The 11,355-nt window shown below is 45.8% G+C and overlaps 1 protein-coding gene across 4 annotated transcripts in view; it reads right to left on the minus strand.

Moving 5' to 3' along the window:
• The window catches only part of LOC112238542 (tuftelin), a 52,538-nt gene extending 41,499 nt beyond the window's left edge, over positions 1–11,039 (minus strand). For 2 of the 4 annotated variants that reach the window (XM_042307130.1, XM_042307141.1), the window contains exon 1: positions 10,773–11,037. In XM_042307130.1, the coding sequence (XP_042163064.1) occupies positions 10,773–10,835 (63 nt within the window). In that variant the 5' untranslated portion in view covers positions 10,836–11,037. Of the gene's footprint in view, positions 1–10,772 lie in introns of all 4 variants that reach the window. The other 2 variants (XM_042307120.1, XM_042307124.1) reach the window with 2 other exon arrangements.
• Between the last annotated feature and the right edge of the window lie 316 nt (positions 11,040–11,355).

The following is an 11,355-nucleotide window of genomic DNA, read 5'->3' on the forward strand; positions in this document are numbered from 1 at the left end:
AAGAGGGAAGTTGGGAGGGAGAGAGAGACTGACTGGAGGCCAGTACCCAGTCAACTAGTGTGTAGGGAGCCAGTGGTTAGAGAGAGAGAGAAAGAAAGAGAGAGAACAGAAGCATAAAGTTGCTCAGAGACAGAATGTTCCATTTGAATGGCGTTCCAGATCGATGCCAGCACCAATAGGAATCTCCATTAGAATTCTGGGAGACAGTGGGCAGAAAAACTGTACTGAAGTGGGATGGAACATTTCCATGGTAACCAAGTCTCCCAGTAACCATAAACTAAATCTGGCTCCAAAACAATGCAACTTAAGAAGAGTGTGTGCGGGTGAAAATACACACACACACACACAAATATACAGAAACCTAAACTCTCTCTTCTCACACACATAAAACTGTTCCACGAGTCACTATGAGGGCAGTGAGGTCTGGTTGTGTGTCTCGCTGGACAGGGAACCCCCATATTACCAGCTGAGAGAGATGTGTGTGTGTGTGTGTGTGTGTGTGTGTGTGTGTGTGTGTGTGTGTGTGTGTGTGTGTGTGTGTGTGTGTGTGTGGTGTGTCTCGCTGGACAGGGAACCCCCATATTACCAGCTTGGAGGGATGTGTGTGTGGTTGTGTGTGTGTGTGTGTGTGTGTGTGTGTGTGTGTGTGGTTGTGTGTCTCGCTGGACAAGGAATCCCCATATTACCAGCTGAGAGGGATGTGTGTGTGGTTGTGTGTGTGTGTGGTTGTGTGTCTCACTGGACAGGGAATCTCCATATTACCAGCTGAGAGGGATGTGTGTGTGGTTGTGTGTCTCGCTGGACAGGGAATCCCCATATTACCAGCTGAGAGGGATGTGTGTGTGGTTGTGTGTCTCGCTGGACAGGGAATCCCCATATTACCAGCTGAGAGGGATGTGTGTGTGGTTGTGTGTCTCGCTGGACAGGGAATCCCCATATTACCATATTACCATATTGTAAGAAAGCTAACGTTTAAGTTCCTTGCTCAGAACATGAGAACATATGAAAGCTGGTGGTTCCGTTTAACATGAGTCTTCGGACTCCTGGGTGGCGCAGCGGTTAAGGGCGCTGTACTGCAGCGCCAGCTGTGCCATCAGAGTCCCTGGGTTCGCGCCCAGGCTCTGTCGCAACCGGCCACGACCGGGAGGTCCGTGGGGCGACGCACAATTGGCCTAGCGTCGTCCGGGTTAGGGAGGGCTTGGTCGGTAGGGATGTCCTTGTCCTCCTGTGGCGGGCCGGGCGCAGTGCGCGCTAACCACGGTTGCCAGGTGCACGGTGTACCCTCCGACACATTGGTGCGGCTGGCTTCCGGGTTGGATGCGCGCTGTGTTAAGAAGCAGTACGGCTGGTTGGGTTGTGTATCGGAGGACGCATGACTTTCAACCTTCGTCTCTCCCGAGCCCGTACGGGAGTTGTAGCGATGAGACAAGATAGTAGCTACTACAACAATTGGATACCACGAAATTGGGGAGAAAAAGGGGTAAAATTTAAAAATAAAAAAAACATGAGTCTTCAATATTCCCAGGTAAGAAGTTTTAGGTTGTAGTTGTTATAGGAATTATAGGACTATTTCCCTCTATACCATTTGTATTTCACTAACCTTTGACTATTGGATGTTCTTATAGGCACTTTAGTATTGCCAGTGTAACAGTATAGCTTCCGTCCCTCTCCTCGCTCCTACCTGGGCTCGAACCAGGAACACATCGACAACAGCCACCCTCGAAGCAGCGTTACCCATGCAGAGCAAGGGGAACAACTCCAAGTCTCAGAGCGAGTGACGTTTGAAACGCTATTAGCGTTTCACATCGTTACACCAGCCTAACCTAACCATTTCACATCATTACACCAGCCTAATCTCGGGAGTTGATAGGCTTGAAGTCATAAACAGCAGAGCTGCTGGCAAAACGCATGAAAGTGCTGTTTGAATGAATGCTTATGAGCCTGCTGGTGTCTACCATCGCTCAATCAGACTGCTCTATCAAATCATAGACTTAATTATAACATAATAACACACAGAAATGAGAGCCATAGGTCATCAATATGGTCGAATCCAGAAACTATCATCTCGAAAACAAGACATTTATTCTTGTGGTGGCATCCATCAGTCGAAATATTCCTGTTACATTGCACAACCTTCAATGTAATGACATGATTACGTAAAATTCTGGCAAATTAGTTCGCAATGAGCCATGTGGCACAAACTGTTGCATATACCCTGACTCTGCGAGCAATGAACGTGACACAATTTTACCTGGTTAATACTGCCTGCTAACCTGGATTTCTTTTAGCTAAATATGCAGACAGTATGCATTTTACGAAAGGCATTGGTGTTTATGGTTAGGTACACGGAGCAACGACAGTCCTTTTTCGCAAGTTTAATGCTAGCTAGCAACTTACCTTGGCTTCTTACTGCATTCGCGTAACAGGCAGGTTCCTCATGAGGCAGGTGGTTAGAGCGTTGGACTAGTTAACCGTAAGGTTGCAAGATTGAATCCCTGAGCTGACAAGGTAAAGATCTGTCGTTCTGCCCCTGAACAAGGCAGTTAACCCACCGTTCCTAGGCCGTCATTGAAAATAAGAATGTGTTCTTAACTGACTTGCCTAGTGAAATAAAGATTAAATAAAAGGTATTAAAAAATAAATAAAATAAAAAATAAAATAAAAATCAGCGTCCAAAATTACCGATTTCCGATTGTTATGACAACTTGAAATCGGCCATTCCGATTAATCGGTCGACCTCTACCACCTGTTAGGACAGGACACACACTCAACAAATACACATGCAGTCAGATCAGACTGCCAACTGAGTGCAAACAACCCTCCCCCTCTCACCATCTATCTCTCAATTCTATCTATTGCCACCTGACAGTAGGACTAATCCAGCAATATAAAGGAAGACAGAAAAAATGATGAGGGAGACAAAGACCAGCAAAGAGACAGAGAGAGAGAGAAGCGAGAGACAGCGAGTAGAGATTGAAATTGAATTGAGAGAGTGAGAGCGAGAGAGAGACAGGGAGAAAGAGTAGAGAGTAGAGAGAAATAAAGAGAGAATGTTCTGTTAGATGAACAGCAATGTGTCCCTAGAGACAGGTCCCCTGGCCTCTCATATAGAAACCATCATCGCCAAACCCACTGGCTCCAGGTCATCTATAAGTCTTTGCTAGGTAAAGCCCCACCTTATCTCAGCTCACTAGTCACTATAGCAGCACCCACCCGTAGCAGGCACGCCAGCAGGTATATTTCACTGGTCACCCCCAAAGCTAATTCCTCTTTTGGACACCTTTCCTTCCAGTTCTCTGCTGCCAATGACTGGAACGAATTGCAAAATTCACTAAAGCTGGAGACCCATATCTCCCTCACTAACTTTAAGCACCAGCTGTCAGAGCAGCTCACAGATCACTGCACCTGTATATAGCCCATCTGTAAATAGGCCATCCAACTACCTCATCCCCACACTGTTAATTATTTTTTTGCTCCTTTGCACCCCCGTATCTCTACTTGCACATTCATCTTCTACACATCTATAACTCAAGTGTTTAATTGCTATATTGTAATTATTTCACCACTATGGCCTATTTATTGCCTTAACTCCCTTATCTTACCTCATTTGCACACACTGTATATAGACTTTTTTTCTCTATTGTGTTATTGACTGTATGTTTGTTTATTCCATGTGTAACTCTGTGTTGTTTGTGTCGCAGTGCTTTGCTTTATCTTGGCCAGGTCGCAGTTGTAAATGAGAACTTGTTCTCAACTGGCCTACCTGGTTAAATAAAGGTGAAATAAAGGTGAAATAAATCAAACAAAATAGAGAAGCAGACAAAGGTTCACCTAATCCACCATCAAACAGACACACCTTGACCTACTACACTATCACAAACAACCAGGATCGGGTAATGGCAGCCATCCACAGGGAAAACAGACTATTGCAACACAGACCCAGCCTACCTCCCAGAGACCCAGCCTACCTCCCAGAGACCCAGTCTACCTCCCAGAGACCCAGCCTACCTCCCAGAGACCCAGCCTACCTCCCAGAGACCCAGCCTACCTCCCAGAGACCCAGCCTACCTCCCAGAGACCCAGCCTACCTCCCAGAGACCCAGCCTACCTCCCAGAGACCCAGCCTACCTCCCAGAGACCCAGCCTACCTCCCAGAGACCCAGCCTACCTCCCAGAGACCCAGCCTACCTCCCAGAGACCCAGCCTACCTCCCAGAGACCCAGCCTACCTCCCAGAGACCCAGCCTACCTCCCAGAGACCCAGACTACCTCCCAGAGACCCAGACTACCTCCCAGAGACCCAGCCTACCTCCCAGAGACCCAGCCTACCTCCCAGAGACCCAGCCTACCCCAGAGACCCAGCCTACCACCCAGAGACCCAGCCTAGCGCCCAGAGAACCAGCCTAGCGCCCAGAGAACCAGCCTAGCGCCCAGAGACCCAGCCTACCGCCCAGAGACCTAGCCTACCGCCCAGAGACCCAGCTTACCGCCCAGAGAACCAGTCTAGCGCCCAGAGAACCAGTCTAGCGCCCAGAGACCCAGCCTAGCGCCCAGAGACCCAGCCTAGCGCCCAGAGACCCAGCCTAGCGCCCAGAGACCCAGCCTACCATTATAATAGAGCAGTAATGTAAAACCAGATTCAGCATGGTCTACAGCCACAAGGGATCATAGGACATTGACAAGGCTATTGTTTGTGACTGTGGCATCAGGAGAGAGGGAGAGACAGATAGAGAGAGAAAGAGATAGAGTAGAGAGAGAGAGTGGAGAGAGAGGGAGACAGGCAAAGCAGAACCGAGGAACCGAGGGAGAGTTGTGTGATAGAGACTGAATGACTCTTTCCAACCCTACACTGGAAACAGCAGACTACCTGCTAACACCAGTTGATAGGAGAGTTGAATAGAGACCCATATAAACAACGCAGAGAAATGTCAGTAAGAGCTCAGCGTTCAGTACTGTCCCTCCTCTGTCATAAACGGAACCTGAGAGAGCTGTAAACAGTGGTAGTGGAGCAGGTATCAGTACCACATCACCAAGTACCTATGTTCCAGTCAGTACCACATCAACTAGTATCTACATTCCAGTCAGTACCACATCACCTAGCATCTACATTCCAGTCAGTACCACATCACATAGCATCTACGTTCCAGTCAGTACCCCATCACCTAGTATCTACGTTCCAGTCAGTACCACATCACCTAGCATCTACGTTCCAGTCAGTACCCCATCACCTAGTATCTACGTCCCAGACAGTACCACATCACCTAGCACCTATGTTCCAGTCAGTACTACATCACCTAGCACCTATGGTCCAGTCAGTACCACATCACCTAGTATCTACATTCCAGTCAGCACCTATGTTCCAGTCAGTACCACATCACCTAGTACCTACGTTCCAGTCAGTACCTACGTTCCAGTCAGTACCACATCACCTAGCATCTACGTTCCAGTCAGCACCCATGTTCCAGTCAGTACCACATCACCTAGCATCTACGTTCCAGTCACATAACCTAACATCTACGTTCCAGTCAGTACCACATCACCTAGTACCTACATCCCAGTCAGTACCACATCACCTAGTACCTACGTCCCAGTCAGTACCTTATCACCTAGTACCTACGTTCCAGTCAGTACCACATCACCTAGCATCTACGTTCCAGTCAGTACCCCATCACCTAGTATCTACGTCCCAGACAGTACCACATCACCTAGCACCTATGTTCCAGTCAGTACTACATCACCTAGCACCTATGGTCCAGTCAGTACCACATCACCTAGTATCTACATTCCAGTCAGCACCTATGTTCCAGTCAGTACCACATCACCTAGTACCTACGTTCCAGTCAGTACCACATCACCTAGTACCTACGTTCCAGTCAGTACCTACGTTCCAGTCAGTACCACATCACCTAGCATCTACGTTCCAGTCAGCACCCATGTTCCAGTCAGTACCACATCACCTAGCATCTACGTTCCAGTCACATAACCTAACATCTACGTCCCAGTCAGTACCACATCACCTAGTACCTACGTCCCAGTCAGTACCACATCACCTAGTACCTACGTTCCAGTCAGTACCACATCACCTAGTACCTACGTTCCAGTCAGTACCACATCACCTAGTACCTACGTTCCAGTCAGTACCACTTCACCTAGTACCTACGTTCCAGTCAGTACCCCATCACCTAGTATCTACGTCCCAGACAGTACCACATCACCTAGCACCTATGTTCCAGTCAGTACTACATCACCTAGCACCTATGGTCCAGTCAGTACCACATCACCTAGTATCTACATTCCAGTCAGCACCTATGTTCCAGTCAGTACCACATCACCTAGTACCTACGTTCCAGTCAGTACCACATCACCTAGTACCTACGTTCCAGTCAGTACCACATCACCTAGTACCTACATTCCAGTCAGTACCTACGTTCCAGTCAGTACCACATCACCTAGCATCTACGTTCCAGTCAGCACCCATGTTCCAGTCAGTACCACATCACCTAGCATCTACGTTCCAGTCACATAACCTAACATCTACGTTCCAGTCAGTACCACATCACCTAGTACCTACGTTCCAGTCAGTACCACATCACCTAGTACCTACGTTCCAGTCAGTACCACATCACCTAGTACCTACGTTCCAGTCAGTACCACATCACCTAGTACCTACGTTCCAGTCAGTACCACATCACCTAGTACCTACGTTCCAGTCAGTACCACATCACCTAGTACCTACGTTCCAGTCAGTACCACATCACCTAGTACCTACGTTCCAGTCAGTACCACATCACCTAGTACCTACGTTCCAGTCAGTACCACATCACCTAGTACCTACGTTCCAGTCAGTACCACATCACCTAGTATCTACATTCCAGTCAGTACCACATCACCTAGTACCTACGTTCCAGTCAGTACCACATCACCTAGTACCTACGTTCCAGTCAGTACCACATCACCTAGCACCTATGTTCCAGTCAGTACCACATCATCTAGCACCTATGGGCAAAAACCCTCTTCCTCTGTACTGCATTCCATAGGAGAGAATGAACCATCCATAACCAATCTTACTGTGTGTGTGTGCATGCGTCTGTGTGTGTGTGTTAAACCTTAAAGATCCGCCTCCAGTTAACCTCCGGAGGGGTCTGATTCCCATACCTGAGTTCAGGTGTGATGTGTGCAGTGAGGGGTGAGGAATGAGGGGGCAGGTAGAGTGAGAGACACGTCAGAAAATGAGTGAGTAGAGAACAAACATTCCTATACAATACTTGGTGCAGTGTTACAGAAGGGAATACAACAGATGGCCTAGAGTAAACGCTAAGACATAAGGGATTCCAGTTGAAGAGAAGCTGTAAGACCGGCACACGGGTAAATAAGACCGGCACACGGGTAAATAAGACGTACACACGGGTAAATAAGACGTACACACGGGTAAATAAGACCTGCACACGGGTAAATAAGACGTACACACGGGTAAATAAAGAGAGTGTTATGAGCATTGTCTGTTCTTTCCTCTGGGGGTACTAGGTGATAAATCTGTACAAATGATGACAGAGTTATGGTCTCCTGTGGAATGAGTTCTAGGCATGTACCTATTCACCTTTACTGAGGGAGTAGTACTTTCGACCCTAGCAAAATACATACTTAGCAACAAGACCTGCATGAGTTACTGGTTCCTAGTGTGGAAATGGAATGAGGTTGTCTTGTTTAGTGTCTGAGTTACTGGTTCCTATAGTGTGGAAATGGAATGAGGTTGTCTTGTTTAGTGTCTGAGTTACTGGTTCCTAGTGTGGAAATGGAATGAGGTTGTCTTGTTTAGTGTCTGAGTTACTGGTTCCTAGTGTGGAAATGGAATGAGGTTGTCTTGTTTAGTGTCTGAGTTACTGGTTCCTAGTGTGGAAATGGAATGAAGTTGCCTTGTTTAGTGTGAGTTACTGGTTCCTAGTGTGGAAATGGAATGAGGTTGTCTTGTTTAGTGTCTGAGTTACTGGTTCCTAGTGTGGAAATGGAATGAAGTTGCCTTGTTTAGTGTGAGTTACTGGTTCCTAGTGTGGAAATGGAATGAGGTTGTCTTGTTTATTGTGTGAGTTGATGCTTCTTCTACTAGTTCCTGGTGGTGGGAAGACTGTTTCTGGTTCCTCCTCATAGATGAGTCAGAAGGTCATGTCTTGCACAGTTCCAGACAGTGATGTCACATTCTCCATAGCGAGGTAATGGGGAGGGATGGCGGAGGGGTGGGTGAGCTCAGTAAACATGAGGAATCAGGGTGGATCATGAGGCATTATTTAAAAAGTAGGAATGCTGACAAAAGCCTAGTGACAGAAAAGAAGAGACTTATCAAAACTCTCTGGTGACTGGATGGATGTTATATTTGAGAATGAATGAGAGTGTGAATTAATAGATAGTCATGAAAATGTACTGGCTGTTCTGTCAATGTTCTGCGTAATATTAATACTCACTCTCACACAAACAGAGTGTTCCTTCTATCCAGGCATAGTTCAACTACAGCTGGAGGGCGCACATACCTGCATACACACACAAACACACCCTTCACTGTTGCAACTTTGGGAATATTTATTTTCCTTATATTTCGCAGTCCTCCTCTTCTCATAACTTTTAGCCTAAATGGACTTTAAAAGGTCTTTCACAAGGCTATAGCACAGAATCAGCACATCCTCCTATATTTATTCCATGTTGCTGTATCTCCCTGGTCTTAATAACCATATTCCTCCTATATTTATTTCCCTGGCCTTAATAACCATATTCCTCCTATATTTATTCCATGCTGCTGTATCTCCCTGGTCTTAATAACCATATTCCTCCTATATTTATCTCCCTGGTCATAATAACCATATTCCTCCTATATTTATCTCCCTGGTCTTAATAACCATATTCCTCCTATATTTATCTCCCTGGTCTTAATAACCATATTCCTCCTATATTTATTCCATGTTGCTGTATCACCCTGGTCTTAATAACCATATTCCTCCTATATTTATCTCCCTGGTCTTAACAACCATATTCCTCCTATATTTATTCCATGTTGCTGTATCACCCTGGTCTTAATAACCATATTCCTCCTATATTTATTCCATGTTGCTGTATCACCCTGGTCTTAACAACCATATCAGATTAGATACAATAAGAATGTGGGTGTAGAATGTTTGTTGTTCCATTGTATCTGATAAGGACAACATTGTATTAAGGGGTGATTCTAATTTGAGAGCTGCATTGTTCCCACACCCCTAGTTGTTTATGTTCAAATATAAAACAAGATAAACCTGACCAGCACGAACAAAGCATAGGTTATGTATCTAGCCGTGTGCTTCATCATTTGACTGTGTACCTTGACCTTATAATCCAGTTTTATAGCCCTTAAATTCTGATAGGCTGTTGCTCCTGGTAGATGTTACCTATAGGCACATATCTAGGATCAGTGTACCATACTTAAGTCCAAACCTTGACCAAAGGGGGTGAAAAGTTAAGGGCCAACATCATGCTAGTGCTGATAGCTGTTCAAAACAAATCTATTTATATAGCCCTTCTTACATCAGCTGATATCTCAAAGTGCTGTACAGAAATCCAGCCTAAAACCCCAAACAGCAAGCAATGCAGGTGTAGAAGCACCTCTGTGCAACAGAGCTGTTGTATGGCTCTGCAGGAGCCTGTGTTTATCTGGTGAACGTGTCATGTTGTGGGCCAATGGTCAGGCCCCAGATAGACAAATGTCTCTGATGATAGTCTGTGTTCTAACAGGGTCAATGATTAACCTTCTCCAGCCAGACAGGAGATTAAGAGCTTCTATACCAGGGATAATGACTGGTGATGTAAACATCTAGGTGGAGCAGAGCTCAAAGGACCTTATAAGGGAACTCTAAATTGTATAAGCCTGGTTCTCAGTCTGGATGTAGTGTGCCTGCCCTGCAACCAAAGGATCACTGGTTCAATGCCCCTCACAGATGTGTTCCACACTAAATCACTACAATTATGGTGCATGACAATGCCTAACGGGCATAGAGCAGGTGTGTCAAACATACGGCCTGGATCCCGCCCACGATGGGGACCAATCCTGTCCGCTTCTGGTTTAAATAAAAATAAATAATAAAAATAAAAAAATCGGGGGGGGGCAAACACAATATACTTGAAATGACTAAAAGCAAATAATGGACCTACATTCATACAGTTTATTGACTGTGGCCAGCTCACTAATAATCACAGAAGAAGAAGGAAGACTGAATGCACCCCCGGGGACAAAATGAGTTCAACACCCCTGGCATAGAGAGAGGACACTTGTGACAGCAGTCTGGTCCCTCTGGCCAGATCACAGATGTTATTTGGGCTAATATGGTGTGTGTGTGTGTAATACTATAATTACTAGAAAAAGCCCATTAACACCAGAGGAAGCTAGTAAGCCTGATAAGACTTCAGTCAGGAGGATCTAAGACCAATACTCAGAAGATAATTAATCTCTTCTTGTTTATTCTTACTTTGGGACACAAAATGATACCGCTAAAGTAAGGTAATGTGCTATCGGTTAAATTAAATATTATAATTGATCTCAGATTATAATGCAAAATATATTTGCATATCCAACAGGTTGGCATGAATAAATGAAAAAAATATATTTTAAAAAGTGGGGGAAATAAAGCAGCCACATAGTGATAGCAGAACATTTCTGAACGCCCCTCGATCTGTCTGACTGCCAGACTGTCTAGCCATCCGGAACGCAGAGAGAAGGAAAGTAAAACATGTCCACTTAAATAGTTATTGTCTTACCGCTGTTCTCTCATCAGCTCTGAGGTCCTCAAATGTACACAGACTCCGCGTTACCCCGTTCATCTTCACACAGATAAGATAGATAAATAACTATATAGCTTAAATATGAAAGAGTTGTCCAACGTTGCTTATATAGAATTATTTTCTCTAAACAAACAGGGAACACGGATTTTCGTCCTCTTGTCTCACTCTCGCCCTCGCAGACTGAAGATCACGGTTGATTTGAACAATAGTCGACGCTGCTCTTCACTACCAGTCGATAAGGTTTCGTCAGGCAGTTCCCTCCACTCCCGCCCTCCCCCAGGAATGTATGCGCGTGACCTCAGTGCACAGGCAGCAAAGATGTTGGATAGCTGAAGATAGTTCACTCAGGACGTTAACCATCGAACAAAAAATTATCCGTTCCTGTCTACTTAAGGGGGTGGCTCTCCCATATACACCAATACGACAGCAGCTGGGTCTGGTATTCTTCTTGGTTCATTGACTTCCATGAAACAAAAAAATAGGGAGTGGGATGTCTCGCTGCCTCTTCTTTCTCTGTAGCCAGCTCGCTCTGTCTCCCGTCACGCCCCCGCGCTGCGCG

This window comes from Oncorhynchus tshawytscha, linkage group LG03, assembly GCF_018296145.1.
Source record: "Oncorhynchus tshawytscha isolate Ot180627B linkage group LG03, Otsh_v2.0, whole genome shotgun sequence".
NCBI classification, from domain to species: Eukaryota; Metazoa; Chordata; class Actinopteri; order Salmoniformes; family Salmonidae; genus Oncorhynchus; species Oncorhynchus tshawytscha.